Source organism: Protopterus annectens, chromosome 10.part0, assembly GCF_019279795.1.
Source record: "Protopterus annectens isolate FY-2018-M chromosome 10.part0, PAN1.0, whole genome shotgun sequence".
Classification (NCBI taxonomy): Eukaryota; Metazoa; Chordata; order Ceratodontiformes; family Protopteridae; genus Protopterus; species Protopterus annectens.
The window spans coordinates 1,801,072,355-1,801,091,590 of record NC_056744.1 but is presented as its reverse complement, the minus strand read 5'-3'; the positions used below and the strand labels follow the sequence as shown (position 1 = coordinate 1,801,091,590).

General features: G+C 41.0%; 1 protein-coding gene across 3 annotated transcripts in view; it reads left to right on the top strand.

Moving 5' to 3' along the window:
- CFAP119 (cilia and flagella associated protein 119) overlaps positions 1-19,236 on the top strand; it is a 224,593-nt gene that overhangs the window by 191,028 nt on the left and 14,329 nt on the right. For all 3 annotated transcript variants that reach the window (XM_044086646.1, XM_044086643.1, XM_044086644.1), the window contains one exon: positions 14,963-15,058. In XM_044086646.1, the coding sequence (XP_043942581.1) occupies positions 14,963-15,058 (96 nt within the window). The remainder of the gene's footprint in view (positions 1-14,962; positions 15,059-19,236) is intronic.

Genomic DNA, 19,236 nt, shown 5'->3' with positions numbered 1-19,236 from the left:
CATTCACTCCAACATGGACAATGACAGAGTCATATTTGTACTTGTTGTGGAGTGACTTGAGTGCATGCGTTATGTGGCGGATTCTGGCACCCGACAGGCAGCGGACTGTAATTTTCTCTTTGTTCAGTCTGCTGAGTGGGGCATCAGTGTGCTGGACTATAGAGTCACCTATGACTAAAGTGTTGGGTACATTGTCTTGCCTTAGGGACTGTTTTTGGGTGGCACACTGGTGTTGTAAGCTGTGTGACACTTTGGTTGTGACTGGTGTTTGTTTTCGTTTCAGCTTCAGAGGTCCTTGTTGCTTGGGCAGGTTACTGTTAAGGGCCTTCACATATGTGGGTTTAGTGTTGCTATGTGTGGGTGCTGATGGTGTGGGTTTTGAAGGGCTATGTGTTGCTTGAGGTGTTGTGTGGGTGTTAACCTTCTCCTCTTGATTGTCTAGCACAATCTTGGGTGGAGAGAGCTTTGCTTCCAGTTTGGCTATGTAAGTGCATCTCTCACAGGTTGTAGTGTTGGGTGGTAGGAGGAGAGGGTTGTCTGTCTACATGAGGCAATTGCTGCATTGTCTGAGTATGCCCAGATTCAACAGGTGGACAGGAGAAATCACTAGAAGCTGACCCTTGGACATGCCTGGTTTGGAGCTTTTTTTTTTTTAAGTATATAAAAGAAACAAACCGCATTAACATTTTCCCAGTTACATGCATTATATATCACATGTATTCATTCGCATAGCTATCATCAATCCAACATTTCATAAATTTCTGTTGTAACTTACAATGTGGAGGTGATTGACTGCCCCCAAAAGGTATTGGATGAGTTGGACAAGAAAACAAGAAAATGCTTCATGCTTACCAAATGATGTGTAAACTCGTATACCAAGACAGTATATTCCTCATTCTGAAGAATGTAATGGTCTCCTCAAAACTGATCACATGTATAGATCTGCAGTCATGAGACCACATACACATCTGTTAATCTCACCAGATCCAAACATAATAAAAGTTTTAAAACGTGAGGAGAAAAATTCCAAGATGACTTCTCTGCCTTGTTTAGAAGAAGCATGTCAGTGTCAAGCAAGAATGGAAATTAAACAAGTAGATAAAAATCAGGCAGCAACTGAATGCACCAAAAAACAAAAGAAAGAAAGAATATAAGGAGAAGGATCAGATGAGAAAGAAAGAAATGTGAAAAAGGCATAAATATTGTTGGAAGTATAGCGATCTCCTGGACAACCTCAAGTCGATCAGGTTTGACACAAGAATAGCTAAGGAGAGGTAAACTGAAACCAAAAGATGAAATGTTAACAGCGATGACCCAGGATAGTGGACAATGTACATGATGGGTTACAAAGTCCACTGAACACATAGGAGAAACACAATTTTTCAAAACTTTGGAGTCAATGTTGAGGAAAGTGAAAGAAGAAGATGGGGAAACCTGCTTCCTTGCCTTCTTTTTTTGCCATGAGGGAAGTAACCCATGTTTCAGTGCGGTTCACTGCTTTCAAGCTGTTATGTGACAAACACTTCTGAAGCTTGCTATTTATAGCAAAATAAACATGGAAGAAGAAAAACAACATCTTTAAAATATAATAAAATATTTACTGACCTGCACGGAGGGTTAAACACTGCCTACAGTAAAGGAGCTCATGGGAGGAGCACAGAAAGCACTGCAAAGGGCATACAATAGAAATGATCGTCTTAGGAGAGTTCAAAGCAGGGGATGGCATACTTGTTTTGTTATCCACTACCAAGAACAACCTCTTGTCTTTGTTATCCTTGCTTTATTAGCCACTGCCAAGTCATACGGAAAATGAATAAACTACGTAGTGAAACAATGTGGAAAAATAAAAACAGAGCAAATGAGGTTTATGTAGTTGGCACGTTCACAGAAAAAGTCAAGGCTCCTGCATTGTGTCTTGAAAACAGTAAGTAAAACCTTGCTAGTATCCCAGAAACAGGAGATTAAGGAATTTGTACTTAGAGGTAGAGACATATTCTCAGAGTTAGCTGTCAGTACCAATTTAATGCAGACCAATACTGAAACTGTCTAATGTGAAAGTAAGTCTAAAGTCATAAGGGACACCAAATTCCCAACACCAAGCAGTTAGGAAAGAGATACAGAAAATATTCACACTCAATCCCAGAGTAGATTGACTGGAATAACCTCAAAGTTGGTAGGTTATTTCATAGGTAGTCACATGTATAGGAGTGCTACCACCTGTATACTTTGTAAATAGCTAATTAGACTTGGTTCTGAATTTTGTTTTGGCCTTCAGTTTGCTTTGGAAATTGCATGATGAATTTTATTCCTGTCTTAAATTTAAATTGCGATCCTGTCAACAGATTTTTATTGTATCTAAAAAGAGTCAACAGACCATCTCACCTACCTAGTTACATGTAAACCATATTGTAAAATCAAGTACAAGGCCGCAAATCAATGGGTCTGTAAGGTTTTGTAATTGTTCAGAAAACTAAATATCATTATGAAATTTGATACCTACCTTATGCCTCACGTGGACAAACTAGTTGAAAGGTTGAGTAAGGAAAGAATTCTGTGCACTTTGGATTGAATAAAACAATATTGCCAAATCTATTATTCCTTGAAGCCATGGAGGAGATGGCACTGTCCACACTCAAGGGCCTCTTTCAGTATATAGTCATGCTGCTTGGTCTTCATGGAGGAAATCAGTCTAGGAGTGCCATTAGGAAATGTGATGTAATGAGCTTGTATATAAGGATCACTGCTGCAATAGTCTAAGCTGTAGAGGTTATACCCTGCTAGGGATATAACAGCTGTCCAGCTTCCAAAGCTTTCAGGGTGCCTTCTACATGCCCAAATAGTTAGTCAACTCCAGACGAGTTGACCAAAAGTCAAATTTGGGCAACAAGAATTCAGAGCTTTCCTCCAACTGGAGGATCAAAGGTCGGCTAATGCTTTTCCATTGCTGGGCAGATTAGTTCCCTTTGGGGTAAAACCTTCCACTTTACTTTTCATGGCAGAAACCCTCCTTTTTCTGTAAAAATTAAACTAGGAGAAAGTGTTTTTAATTACTGTCGCATAACTTTTGTATACTTTTAAATGGCAGTGTTACTTTTTTTAACATTTGTGCCAAAAAGTTGTTAAAAAGAATAATTGTGTAAGAACTTACCATAATCTTAGATGTCCTTCTCTTCCATGTTGCAGTATTCATAACAGTAGGGAGGTTGCTGCCTGCAGCGCCGACATCCAGCCAGTATACCAAAGTCTTGCTTCAGGAGGGTACATTTGATGTCCTGCGCCAGAGCCATAAACCGACGTAGGGTATAAAAGTGACATCTGCACATACCCTCTTCAGAATGGACTGCTGCATACACTAGTACGCCTGGAGGTTTAAGGACGGTCCAAGGTGGTAGACCCTAGAGATTCACATGTAGACTAGAATAAGGGTACTTGTTAGGCTGTGATCAGTGGAGAAGCTAAAAGAAAAGATGACAGGATGTCAATAGGCCCACAGGGCAGTAAGGTATAATAGGCAGGTGAGCCAGAGGGGGCAGGCAGGGAGGGACTGAATACTGTAACATGGAAGAGAAGGACAGCTAAGGTTATGGTAAGTTCTTACACAACTGTTCTATGTCCTTCTGTTCACATGTTGCAGTATTCATAACAGTAGGGAGACTGCCAAAGCTTTTATGTATGAACTTGGGTGGAGGATTGGGATCCTTGGTCAATGAGACCCTGAAGAATAGACCTGGCAAACCCAGCTCTAGCCCTGGAGGCTAAGTCCAGTTTGTGATGTTTGGTGAAGGTGTGCACTGAGGCCCAGGTGTCAGCTTCTAGGATTGAGACATAATCAACCCCCTTGAAAAAAGCAGCTGAAAAAGCAGCTTCCCTGGTAGAGTGTGATTTGACCTGACCCTGTAAGGTTTTACCAATAACATATTCCAATGGATTTAGGGATCCATGAGGAAATGGTTTGTTTGGTGACTGCCTTCCCTAGAGCCCTAGGATGGAAGGAGATGAAAAGCTGATCAGATTTCCTGATAAGTTTGGTTTTGTCTTAATAATACCTCAGTTGTCTGTGTACATCTAGAGAATGCAGAGTCCTCACTGAGGCATTTTGGGGATTAGGGTAGAAAACAGGCAGGTTAATGGTTTGGTTTAATAAAAGTTCATTAACCACCTTAGGCATGAGGGATTAGTCTTGAGGGCAACTCTTTCCTTGTGGAAAATGAGGTAAGGAGGGATGGCCATAAGGGCTTGTATCTCTAATACCCTCCTGGCGGAGGTAAGGGCCACTAGCAGTACAGTTTTAAGGGTGCACGGTTTTAGGGTTACTGAATGTGTTGGTTCAAAGGGTGGCAGTGCGAGTTTTTCTAGGACAAAATTCAGGTCCCAAGGTGGAGGGATGGGCTTTCGGGGGGGGGGGTCTGATATGAAGAACCCCTTTGAGGAACAGCTTGACTTCTAATCTGAAAGCCAGTGGTGGTAACATGGGGCAGACAGGCAGAGATGGCAGATAAATGGACTTTAACTGATGAGTAAGTTAGTCCTGCTTGAAGGAGCTCGCACAAATAGAAAACGACCAAAGGAACAGGAATATTCATAGGGTCATGGTTTTTCCTCTGACACCACCGGGAGAATCTTTTCCATTTAGAGATGTAATTTCTCCTGGTGCTAGGTGTCCAGGCTTCCTGCAGGACATTGAGTATGTCCTCTGTGGATAGGTGTCTGAAGGGGATTAGAGCCCTATCTCCCATAAGGTCAGTTTCAAGTTGTTCACTTGAGGGTGTAGTAGGGATTCCCTGTTCTGTGTGAGCAAATCTATTCAGTGGGGTAACCTGTGGTGATTGCCCTTGGCTAGTAGGTAGAGAAAGGGAAACCAGTGCTGTCTTGGCCAGTAGGGGGTCACCAACAGGATTTTTGGTTTGTCCTTCTGTATTTTGAGGACAACTTTCTGAATCAGAGTGAAGGGTGAAAAAGCATAGAGAAACATTCCCCTCCCCAATGAAAGGAGAAGGCGTCCACTTTCCAGGCTTGTGGATGTGGGGCCCTTGTGCAAAATGTGGGCATCTGTTTGTTGTGGGAGGAGGCAAACAGATCAAGTTGTGGAATACCCCACTTGTGAATGAGATCTAGGAATGTCTCTCTGTGAAGCATCCATTCGTGAGAGGGAGCTGAAGTTCTGCTTAGAGAGTCTGTCATGACATTCTCTGTCGAGGGAATGTATACTGCTACTAGATGGATGTTTAGAGTCATTGCTAGAGTCCAGATTTGGATGGCTAAGCTGCAAAGGGGATAAGATCTTGCCCCCTGTTTGTTCATGTACCACATGACAGTCATATTGTCTGTGATCACCTTGAGAGTTCCTGGGAGTAGGGCTGTTTTGAAAGTTTGTAGGGCTAAAAGGAGTGTCGTCATTTCTTTGATATTGATGTGGTCCTTTAGTCTTAGTGTGGACCATTTTCCTTGTACAGTGTTCTGTTTCTGGTTGTGCTGTAGTACTGCACCCCAACCCAGGTCTGATGCATCTGTGGTGAGTTCTAGCAGGTGGGCAGGTACCTGTAGTGGGATACCTCAGTTGTGATGGATGGCAGAGATCCACCACTGGAGTTCTGTCTTCAGACACTGGAGTAGTGGGAGAGAAGTGTCCAGGGGATGGGAGTGTTGGCTCCATAAGTTCTTCAAGATTCACTGGATCTTTCTCATGTGGAGTCTTGCTAGGGGCAACATGGGTATTAGGGATGCCATGTGTCCAAGTATCCTTAGGCATTCCCATGCTGGCAATGAAGTAAGGTCAATAAGTTTGTGTGGTAGATAGCCAGGTCTAGGATTCTTTGTTCTGGATAAAGGCTCTCGTTAGCTCTGTTTTGATTCTGCATCCCAAGAAAACCAATTCTTGTGTGGCTTGCAGATGAGACCTTTCCTTGTTTATAGTGAACCCCAGTTGGGTTAGGGTGTTGATCACCAGCTTTAGGTGGTCTTGGGGGTTTTGATGAAGTACAATAAGGTTGTCCACGTTTGGGTATATTTGTATACCCTGTGTTCTGCAGTGAGCAGTGAAGGGTGCTAGACATTTTGTGAACACTTGAGGGGCTGTGGAGAGCCCAAAGAGCAAGACAGAGAATTGAAAATGCCAGGAGTCTACTGCAAAGCGGAGGAATTTCCTGTAATCTGGGTGAATGGGTATGTGAAGGTAGGCATCCTTCAAATCCAGGGCCACCGTGTAGGCCTGAGTGGGAATGAGTGGAAGGAGCAAAGGGAGGGGGATCATTTCGAAGCTGGGAACCTTGAGAAACAGGTTTAGGAAAGAAAGATCCAGAATAGGCTTCCATGGACAGTCTTTCCTTGGTACCAAAAACATTGTTGAGTAAAATCCTTTGTTTCTTTGTGTAAGTGTTTGTTCTATGGTGCCCTGGGCTAGTAGTTGTTGAATGGTAGTGGGGAGGAGGTGGTCTTGGTTTGCTGGAGGTTAAGGAACTCCCTGGAAGGTGGGTAACATCCACCAAGTCATAAAGTAACCCCTCTGAATGATGGATAGCACCCTTCTGTTGGAATCTTCTGCCATGAGGGTAGGGAGAGGGTGAGGTGCAGGGACAGTGGGGTTTTTGATTTAGAAATGGTAAGTCACAGCGGAGGTGGTCTGGTTTGATCAGACTGGCTCCAAAAAGGGGTAGTGGAAGGGGTGGAGGGAAACCTGGGAGCAGAGGTTTTCCTCGGTTGCCTGCATCCCTTTGTCTGATGAGCTGTGTGGGAGGATTGCCTCCTGACAAAGGATGTTTTCTGAGGATAGTTTCTGTGGTATCTGGGTATGGGAGATGCCAGCACGTGTTTTAGGTTTTGTAATTCTTTTCCCTTCTCTTGAAGGGATTTAAGAAGTTCAGCTGAGGCCTGACCAAATAGGGGTTTATTGTCTAGAGGGGCATCCAGGAGTTTTGTTTGTACATCTAAGGGCAGTGGCTGAAGTCTCAGCCAGGAGTATCACCTTAGTACTGAGCCAGGTGCTGCAGATTTGGATGATGCTTCCACAGCATCTTACCTGCACTCGGAGTGCCTAGTTACTTGGGATGATGTTGAGAGTAGGTTGTTAAGCTGAGTTTTTATATTGGTTTCAGGGGCCTCTGAGAGTAGGGTGGAAGCCTTAGCAATATTGCCCAGGACATACCTAGCCATGTGGGTTTGGTAGTTCAAGGCTCTTATAGCAAGAGTAGAGGAGGTGTACACCTTTTTCCCTAGTCTGTCCATAAATGTACTGTCTTTATCAGTAGGTAGAGGCCAGAAGAAGGTAATTGCCTAGATGTCTTATCTGCAGAGACTGCAATAACAGCTGGGTCTGCTGGTGGGTTTCTGAAAAGGAACTGGGTGTCCTGTGGGACCTTACAAAAATGGTCAGGATGTTTTGATGGTTGTGAATCTGGTGTCTAAGAGGTGGCTAAGAAGGCATCCTGGAAGGCAGGGAGCAAAGGGGGCACAGCTGAAGGGGATGTCTGTTCCATTTGATCTTATCTGTTTTCATCTGGTATAATTCCACCCACCCCGATTCTACTACCTACATTTTAATTGCACCTATTAGCTTTCATCTGGCATTCTCCTATCCCCCTTCCAGTACCTTTACCTCACCACTCAATCTTCTGGTGTTGCATCACCAGGTAAAACAGTTCCTTAACTCACTAGCTGAATCACAGATAATGATATACTCCTCTTTACTACCCTCTTGTTCACACCATACCTCCTTACCTTGTATGAAAACCAGTTTCTCACGGGATTTCAGGTCCCAAAAGGCCATACTATCACCCCAACTGTAAATCCTTCCACCTTCAACCATACTTACAGTACCAGATCCTATCCAACATCTTGTTCCGTCTATCAACATCTCAACCCCAGGCACATTAGCTCTAGATCCAAACACTACCACAAACTAATAAACAAATTCCTGAAGTTCATCACCAAGTATAGACTCAACCTAATACTTGGTGGTGATATTCACCCCCACCCTGGCCCACTCACTTCAGATACACATACCTCCTCTACTTGCAATCTAAGCTACAAACCTACAATTAATAGGCCAACTAACTCTCTCCTAGTCTTTCATCTCAATATTAGAAGCATTAATAAGAAGGTACATGAATTGCATGCACTTCTGGATGTCCACTCCCCTGAGATTCTCTGTTTATCTGAAACCTGGTTAAAAACCTAACACTAAAGACAATGAAGTGTTACCACCTGGGTACAACATACACAGGCTGGATCGTGCTTCGAGGAAGGGGGGTGGGGTAGCTGTACTCTATAAAATTGAGTTGAATGTCACCATAGATGTAATACAACCTCCTCAGATTAATAACTCAGAGATTCTTGCCACCAAATTGCAACTTAATAAAAATAAATGCATTAATATCATCTGTATGTACATTCCCCCAGGTAACCATATATCTACATTTGAAGATATCCTGCACTGGCTATCATGTCACTACCCCCAAGAAACCCTACTACTTGGAGACTTTAACATAGACTGGGGCATCTGTTCCTCAGAATCCCCAACCACCCATATTAACCTGCATGCATTTACACAAATCATATCCACCCCTACTAGGATAGGTAAACCCAACCAAAAAGAAAGTATACTTGACTGGGTACTCATAAACAGTCACCTCCAACTGTATACCTCTGGTACCCTCCTTAATGGCCTAAGCGATTACCTTCTCACATATGTAATTAAGCACAAAACCATTAATTCACAAAACCCTTACTCAGAAAGGTTAGAAACAATAAAAACTTTGACCCTGCCAAATTCCAACAAGAACTAAACTCATGTAATTGGTCTATTCTAAAACACCTCCCCTTAGAGGAAGCAGTAGCATACTTTAACGACAAATTCCTTGAGATCCTTGATTTGCATGCACCTGTTCATTCAAAGAGAACCAAGGCAAAAACTGCACCATGGCTTTCTATAGAGTCTAGCAAAATTACCCTTAGAAACAAAGCATAGGCTTTATGGCGTTCTTCTAAAGACCCTCAAGATCACATTAAATACAGGAAATCCAGGAATGAAACCAAAAAATCAATTTTACAAGACAAAAACAATACTACTGTAATTTACAGACAGTAAATCAAAATAACCCTCAGAAGTGTTGGGCAGGTTTAAATAATCTACTACATCCTGGACAAACTTCAACCCCAATCCCTGCTGCTACTATTGATAAAACCCCTGAAGATGTTTCTGATAGTTTTAACCAATTCTTTACTGAGACAGTTCAAGCCCTAGCTAGCCAACTACCTCCTAGCTCCCCTGGTCCTGAAAGTAGCACCCCTAGAAACCTACTCGCGTTCAGCTTCCAACCAGTCGCCACTTCACTTATCCGTACCTTGATCAAAAAATTAAAACCCACTACACTTTCTGCTAATCAACTCCCTGCCGAGTACCTACAAAAATCAGCTGATGCTATTGCTCACCCCGTCTCAATAGTAATCAATTGAACCATAGTAGAAGCACAAATTCCCACCATCTGGAAAATATCCTATGTCATCCCACTTCACAAAGGAGGCAGCTCTACTGAATTCTCCAATTATAGGCCAATAGCTATACTCTCTCCACTTGCAAAGATTATGGAAAAATGTATTCATAGACAACTCATGCACCAACTAATCCAAAATCACCTTATGGCAGACACTCAGCATGCCTTCCGTCCTCATCACAGCACTACTTCAGCCCTCCTAGCCTTTACTAACACCATAAACCATAATCGCAACAATAATTATATATCCTCAGCCCTCTTTTTGGATCTTTCCAAGGCATTCGATATGGTTGATCACCAACTTTTAATCCACATCCTGCAAATATTCTGTCTAGATACTGGAGCCCTCCAGTGGTTTCAATCCTACCTGAGTGGTCGACAGCAGGCTGTCCTCTGGCAGAACAAACTCTCTAACCTTCTACCTAACACCCTTGGAGTACCACAAGGCTCTATACTAGGGCCCTTGCTGTTCTCCATCTTCATTAACGACTTTTATACTGTCATCCCAAAAGTCAGCTGTATCCAATATGCTGATGACTCTACTCTGATTTGCTCACCCACATCTTCAATAGAGTTATGGTCAGCTACCCAGACCACCTTTAATACAATAGAAAACTGGCTTTCTGAACATCGTCTGATACTAAATCCCAAAAAAACTAAAATGCTGTTATTTTCACCAACACGTAGGTCTACCGCTTTCACCTTTACCATAAAATCAAATGATGGCACTATAATCTCCCCTGACCCATCTACAAAACTATTAGGTGTCATCATAGACAATAATCTAAAATTTGACCTACATGTTAACCAAACTATCAAAACCATCAATAAAAAACTAGGGTCACTTTACAGAATAAAAGCCTTCCTAACCCCTCCAGCTAAAATTGCCATAGCTCGCTCTCACCTTCTTTCAACCCTTCTGTATGCATCCCCTCTACTCTCGAATTTAAACAAGACTGTCCTTAACAAACTCTCAATTTGCTACAACCACATTGCCAGGTTTGCCACTGGGCTGCCTTTTAGGACACATCATTGCATCAAGCTAAATCACCTTGGGTGGCTTGAACTACCCAGCCTAATCCAGTATAACCAACTGATTATGGCCTATAAAATCCTCTATAATCCGGACAATACTCCTGCACTTAAAAATATTATCACCCCCTATAACAATCCTAGACCGCTTCGATCCTGTAACAAACTACTAATTCAGACTAGCAAAATTAATAACACAGCCGGTGATTCTCTCTTTGCAAACTCTTTTAGTAGATCCTGGAACTCTCTTCCAGCTGATATTACCTTACTTTCCACCTTAGGTCAATTTAAAACTAGACTCAAACAATATTTGTCACTTAACTGGCTATGTCAATGTATCAAGCCTGGCTAACTCTCCCTAGAATGTGTAAAAATCTGTTAACCAGTTTACTGTGTAATTTAATTTAATCCTGACGTGCTCAGGATTAACTGTAACCTGTGGAACTAACTTGCTTACTTATGTAATCTCTGTAAATAGTCTGTTTGTAATATGTAATGCTGGTATTATGTAATACTGTATCTGCTTACCCTTAGAGCTTTTCTCCCCGGGCCTCCGCTGAAAATGGACATGCATCCAGTCGGACTATCCCGGTCAACAAATGTAAAATAAATAAATAAAATAAAATTTGCAGCAAGTCAAAATATCTTGTCTTATTGTCTGAGACCTCTGAGGCCTGCCATTTAAAATGCTCCCTCATGAGGGAGATGATATCACCAAAGGTGAATTCTTCCCCAGGGGACTCTGGGGTAATGGGATCCTCTTCCTCTGGGGTAATAAAGTCTTTGGGTGAATCAATTTGAGATTCATAGGTTACAGAATCTTCATCTGAGGAGAGATCTTCCTCTAATACAAGTAAAGGGGGCCCTGTAGGAGAAACACTTGATTGCTGTTGTGTCTGTAGGGCCTGGAATGCCTTAAACAAGCTTTGAGAAAAAACATCCCAACCTGGGACAGGTTTGTTTCTGTGTGTCTTATTTTTTGTTTTCTCTTCATTGGAGTAGACTGCAGAGAAAGAGAGGGAGCCAACATCTGTGTGGATGGAGGAACAAGAGCAGGGCCCTCTGACTGAATGAGTCATGGTTCCCTGCTGCCATCAGGCCCTGATGGCTGATTTGCCTCAGCAGACGTACTTGAGGTTTCCGCCAGTCCAGCTTCCATCATGGTTCCTGCACCTAGTAAGGAAACAGGGGTCTGAAGAGATCCTGGGCTTTCATCAGTCTCAAGAATCTCCCCTGATGCCTGAGACGCAGCATGGGAATCAGGCCTGGTTTTCTTATCCTTTTTCCTTGGCGGCTCTTCAGATAGGCCTGCTCCTCCCTCCATACTGAGTGCGAGACGTCGGAGTCTCTTATTTTCTAAGTAGAGTTTAAGTGCGGCCAGACAGCTGTGAAGGGTTTTGGGAACGAATGATTTGCAAATAGTGCAGGATGTATGGTCGTGGGCCACGCCTAAACAGAATATGCACTTATCGTGCAAGTCCTTGTGAGAAATTTGTCTCCCACAAGCACACTTCCCCTTTCTAGTGGACATGTACGTATTAGCAAAAAAAAAAAAACAAACAAAAGGAAACAATGAAAACCCCACAGGGTACTTATTTGTAGCGGTCGTTTGTAATGGTCATCTGAATTAGCAATCTGCTTTCCAAACTGGCGAACTGGAGTCCGATGTTCACTGTGGCAGAAAAATTCTGAAGAGGGTACATGCAGATGTCACTTTTATACCCTACATCGGTTTATGACCCTGGTGCAGGACGTCACACGTACTCTCCTGATGCAAGACTTTGGTATACTGGCCAGATGTCGGCGCTGCAGGTAGCAACCTCCATATTGTTATGAATACCACAACATGTGAATAGAAGGACATCTAACTTTAAACTACTTTGTTTCTGAGAAAGTGCTTTAGATACTAATAGAGGCAAGAAAGCCTGCTGCTAGAAAAATCATATATTAGCAAGTGGAAAAGGTTTTCTGGCTGAAACAGGTGGCTCCTCCTTGGGATCTTAATTTTCTGGTAGAAAAGCTTACTGTTGCTCCATTTGAACCAGCTCATCAGGCTGAAAGTGCATCGGACACGGATATCCTTCAGAAGGGACTCACGGAAACTGATAACTGGTGCCAGAGCCATGGCCTGAAGTTAAACGCCAAAAAATGTATAGTCATACCCTTCGGGAAAAACAAGGTAACCCCAAGCTACCATATAGGTGGCAATCCACTAAGCACAGAAGAGGTTATCAGGGACCTGGGGACCCAGGTTGACAGTGGCCTTTCTTTTGACACTCACGTTGCTAAAGTGGTTAGAAAGACCTTCTACATTGCCCACCTGATCATGAAGGGATTCACATCCAGATCTAGTGAGGTCATTGTTCCCTGTACTCTTCACTTATCAGACCAATGATCGAGTACAATGCCCCATTCGGGATGTATCTCACCCGACATCTGCAGCAATTGGAGAGACCCCAAAAGTTCCTCACCAAAAGGATAAAGGGACTCCAAAATCTGTCATATGCTGCCAGATTGAAGAAACTCCAGCTCTATTCGGTCGCATACCGTCTGCTCAGAGGTGACATGTGCCTGACATACAAGGCCATGTCCAACCCGGAATTAATGGACATGCTCCACCTCAAAAAATCCAAATCCACCAAAACCACTAGAGCAAGCGACTTAAACCTTAGCATGGATATAAATAGGACGTGCTGGAGTGATAGATTTATCACTCAGAGACTCCCTATGCTGTGGAATAAAATCCCGGTCCATGTGAGGCAGAGCACCTCGCTGATTCTGTTCAAGAGAAATCTAGACCTGTGGATGGGAGATTGTAGGTTTACCCCGGGAATCATCTCTGTGTCACTGCTGGACAGAGGCACAACAAACTAATGGGCACAGTATTTTTTCATATAAGGGGTGGCGTAAGCCACAAAAATTTGGGCTAGGCTTATAAATGCCTTAGGGCAGATAGCCTAGTATAAACCTATGAACCTATGAACCTATGTTGCCAGGAAAAGAACCAGCACCCATTCAAGGCTAGTGTTTCTCTGGTTCTACAGTATTTGTGTGAGTTACTATCCTAAGGCCTTCCTTACACCTCTGTCAAGGTTCATTTGTCAGCCATTCTAGCATGTCTGCCCATGGATCCCCCTCTTTCAATGCAACTTCATGTGAAAATGTTTTTCAAAGGGGTATTGCATTAGAAGCTTCCTAGGAAACAGGTGGCTCCTCCTTGGGATCTTAATTTTCTGGTAGAAAAACTTACTGTTGCTCCATTTGAAGCAGCTCATCAGGCTGACTTGGGGTTCTTAAAAGGGTAAACAGTCTTTCTAATTGCTCTGACTTCTGCAAGAAGAGTATCTGAGTTGCAAGCTCTCACGTTGAGGCAACCACAAATCATTTTCCACAAAGATAGAGCTAATTCTTCATTTATGTCTAAAGTGGTATCCAAGTTTACCTTAACCCTAGCTATCCATCTCCCTATCTTCTTTCCAGAACTTAAAAACGAGGGGAAAAGGATACTCCATACTTTGGCTGTCTACAGACAACTTGGGTACTCTCTCAACAGAACAAAATCTTTCAGAAATTCTGATTAGTTGTTCATTTCTTGTGAAGATTAAAAAAGACAACCTGTGATAAAACAGACTAATATGATGGTCTCATTCTCCTGCTTTTACTTTTTGTTTTACTTACCACAACAAAACAATTCTGGACACGGTAAAGATTCTATCAGGGCCTTGGGTTCATCTGTGGCTTTTGGAAAAGGACTGGATTCCAGAAGTAGTCTAGATGCAGCAATCTGGTCCTCTGTGCACACTTTTACAAGGCATTATAAATTAGATTCCTTCTCCAGGTGTAGGACAGGCATTAGTGGGACCACTCCCCAGGGGATCTCAGGCCCTCATCCTTCCCCCTTCTAGTTATGTTAATCTATTTTAATCTAATCGTATAGCTAAGGCTACTGCAGAAGTGATCATAATGATGAACAAAGTAAACTTATGGAACTAAACTTACCATAATAGTAGATGTTCAAATGATCACTGATGGAGTAGCCACTCCTACCCACCATCCCCTTTGTTTTTGTGTGTTTTATGCCAGGGAGCAAACTTTTTATTGTTATAGTCCTTTAGCCTCCCTCCCTCCCTCTCTCTCTCTTTTGGCATGAAGGGTCCGAAGGACTTGGAGCTGAAATCTGAGTTTTAGTCAACTCTGTTTGAACTAACAGTTTGGGTGCATGGAAGGTACTCTGAAAGCTTTGTAAGCTGGCTGGCTGTTATATCCTTTGCAGGCAAATGCAGCAGTGATCATTCGAACATCTATTATTACAGTAAACTTACATACACAACTGTACTGTCTGAAGTTTACTTACCCAACTATACTATGTGCAGACTAATTCAGTTATTTGTAAGTAATAAAAAAAAGCCACAGTGATGCATTTTTATCATTTTTTCATTAAGTGGAACAAGAGGATATGACTGTGCACTCAGTGGAAACACCTGTTGAAGAGAAGACAGAAAGCATACAGCCAGAGGTTCCAGTCTCCGCAGATGCAGGTAAGAATGAAATTCAGTTGCTTTGCAGTGTACTGCATTTGGCTATGTAATGATAAATACATGTGACTTCACTAAAGACGTTAATGTCTGCAATAAATAAATGTTGTGAAACTACAGGGCTGGCTTATTGGTGTAACACGGGAGGTTTATCTGCAGCACAGATGATCTGGTTTCTCACACATAGGCGGACTGTCTGATGATCATCAGCTGAAGAGGGATGTATTGAGAATATGCTGTAAACATTTGGCTCCGTGCTAAGGGGTAGGGAAGAGTACCCCCAGGGGAGCTCAGTCATCTGCTAAAGATCCCATATGCAGTGATGATCAGCCACAGAGTGTCGCTGCCTGCTTTTTATTTTCTTACAGAAAATTGCTAAATAGATATTATTTGTTTTGTTGCGGCTCTGGCAGACAATTGCGATACCGTTATAACAGACTTGAATCCTCTGGACATAGTAGTACAGGACGGCTTATTTAAAAAGTAAGTAATATCACTTTCTAAGTTTATTAGCAAACACTGTATGCCTGTACACCATTTTTATTATATGTATGTTGGTTACCCACACAGACTTTCTTCGCTAACAGTGTTGGTACAAATATATACTTAGTTAGTACTCTGCACTATTGACTACTGGGTGGCAGTTTTTAGGACCATGTAGTTTTTTTCCTCTATAAAGATCATATTCCATGAATCTAGAAAGTCGATGTAGACACGTTTGACATACTGAGGACAGTTTTTTTTTTAACCTCACACTAAGACTGCTATCCACTTTCTGTTCTTGATAATTATATTGTTCTTGTTTGCTATGTTATTATTTTTTTATGTCTTCATGTTATGAATTTCTGACTGTTCTTTCAGTCCTGTACTTGCCTAAATGGCACCTATCATAAATTAATAGGCAATGCTGATTATGGCCGTATTTGGCAGAAATGTATGCTTGAAATGTGATGATCTGCCTACAGCTGGTAATATGCATATAAGAGATAGAACTACCAAAGGTCCATCTATAATGCCTTATCCTTTTAAAAGGCAAACCATCAGGATTGCTGCCTCATATATAAATATATGCCTTATTATTTAAGATTACTGTAACATTTACAGCATTCATTAAAAGGTTTACATGAAATGTGATTATATCTGAGGATGGAGGAAGTCTTCATTTACATATATCCTACATCTTGTATTCGATTAGCTTATCCCATTGCTATCTATGCTGTCTATCTATATTGTAGCCATTGGCTAGTAGGAAAATAAATAATGTATTAACAACAATTTGCCGTGCTAAAGCCATATTTTCTATTATTGTCATCCAATGTCTTAAAAACGATCAAGGCTGTACGAAATGTGCTACCAGTGTGGCTTATTTCTTGTTGCATGGATTGTTAATCCTATGCTTACACTTTGCTGGGACTTTTTTATTATTTTTTTTCTTTTTCTACACTCCTCCTTTGCATGCTAATTGGTGGGGTTATGATATGTCATGTCATACTGTGATTTAATGTTCTGTTGTTGCTAAATTTATAAAATGTCCTTGAATATAAATATAAACAAGGATTCTGTATGTATTGGTTATTAGATTTACAGGGCCAACGGGAATTCCTGCTTTTGTTATTGTTATAGTTATATTCATATTAACAAATGTATGTCTAGTTATCTAAATGGATTCTTTAACATTTTTCATGCAAGACCAAAGAAGGTCTATGTGTACTGTTTTTGACATAGTGGCTATTTGCCTACTTTTATTTTTAGGAGCATATGGATATCTTGTTAGAAGGGTGAGGGATGACAAATCTAGGAAGTGGAGTGTGTTTGTATATATGTTTTTATATTGTTAAAATACTAGAAAGAATATTTCAAATGTTTTTTAGAGGTTACATCATTTTACAGGTTAAGATACTTCCATTAAGAGTTGCATTTGTAACCTTCTCTTATTATACTCTTTCAAATGTGTTGGGCAGGTGGTTAGGCACGGTTTTAGGTTTGAAAGAGTTTGATGCTACTGATGGGTACATATGTTCAGGTCTACCCCCTTTATCTATTTTTGTATACTTTACATACCTTAATTTTTTTTGGAGCCTAGCTAAATATAAATATCACAGTACACTACAACAATCGATATTTCACTGAGTAAATTCCAGGATCGTGGTTTATTGGATTATTGACTCATGGAATGTGAGAGGACTGCAGGATAGAAATAAGACAAACTTGCTATTGCATTTAGTTTTTCAATCAGAAGCACACATATTTTTTTTACAAGAAACACACGATTAAAGAAGATTGGAAAGGGGTCTTAAATAAAAAATGGATTAAAACAATAGTTGCAGCCGGGGAAAATTCCAATAATTTCACCAAGTAATCACAGATCAAGGCTCAGATGAAAGTGGTAGATGATGTCATTTTATAGTCTGTAATATACATAATAGGAAACCAATCCTATTTCTTAATGTTTATGGTCCTTGTCAGAAACAGCAAGATTTCATTTTAGAAATTCACAAGATCCTTAAAAGATTTCCTGAGCATGAATATGTACTGGAGGGAGACTGAAATGCGGTTATTGACCCAGGAATAGAGTGCACTTATAACTCTCTTTCAAAAAAAAATTGCAGCCTTCACTTGCCCTAAGTGAGCTCATAAATGATCTAGATCTGATAGACCCTGTCTCTTTCGGGAAAGGGCAGGAGAAAAAAGGTTTATACACATATTTTTCTAAATGCCATAGCACGTGGCCAAGGATAGATTTCTTTCTTATTTCTGCTATTTGGACAGAGGGCAGTATTAAATATTTGTCAGAACCAAGACATTTCTCTGATCACTCAAGAATTACCATAAAACTAAGTCTACCTGACAAATTAACAAAAAACATCAGGAATTGTATTTGGTCTTTAAACAATAATTTATTGTTTAAATCAGAGGTGTTTCGAGAGTTATCAGAGATCTTGTCAGCTTTGGACATGAATATGGAGAGTACTAATATCCCCTTTGATGTACAATGGGCAGCTTGCAAAGCACAGATAAGAGGGGTTCTTATTCAGAAAGCATCACATTTTAAAAGATTATTTAAAGAACAGGAAGATAAATTAGTTTTGGACTTGCTAGTCTTTCGGCTTTTCCCGTTAAGGGGTCGCCACAGCAGAACTCTAGTCTGCTCATGATTGGCAGTGGATTTTTACAGTGCTGAGTTGCCAGCCCGATGCCCAATCTTCAAAGAAGGCACGCCCATTCATGCTCGCACCTACCTGCATGTCTTTAGTGTCACTCAACCGCGGGGAGGACATGCAGACTCCACACAGAAGGCGCTCCAGCCGAGACTTGCTAGAACTGGAAAAAAATTTTCAACTTAAACCAAATCTTGAGACAGAAAATCTAATAAATCACACTCAAAGGCAATTGCATGAACTACATCAACATAATTATTCCATGTATGAGCTTAGATGTATAGCCAAATAGTCAGAATGGTGGCAATTCCCATCTAAAATTTTGGCTAGTATCATTTCAAATAGACAAGAATCAGTCAGAATTTCATTAATTCACTACCAAGACAAAATCTATAAATCAAATCTACAAATAGTTGAACTATTCCATCAGATCTATTCTAAACTGCATGGCCTATGTGACCATCATCCATCTTCAGAAGAAATTACAGGTTATCTTAATAATATTACATTTCCTAAATTAAATATGAACCACATAGGGCTTCTAAATGCTCCCCTTAATCAGCAAGAAATAATTGAGGTCATAAGGAAATTAAAAAAAAGGTAAAGTGCCAGGCCTGGATGGATATACCACAGAATTTTATAAAACATTTAGCCAGATATTATCACCCATCCTGCTTAAAGTCTATAATTATATTAAGTTGCACGGTATTTCTGATTCTTACTTGAATAACTCCAAAATTATCTTTATTCCTAAAAACAATATAGACAAGTCAAACCCACATAATTATAGGCCAATTTCTCTAATTAATGTAGACATTAAAATCTTGTCTTCAATTCTAGCGGAGAGATTGAAAAAGGTCATGCCCCATATAATTACCTCAGAACAAACTGGCTTTATGTCAAACAGGCATACTTTAACATTAGACGCCATGATACATCTCAATAAAAATGTCAAAAATCCTAGATATGCTTTAGTACTTGACGCTTGTAAACCATTTGACAGAGTAAATTGGAAATTCTTGT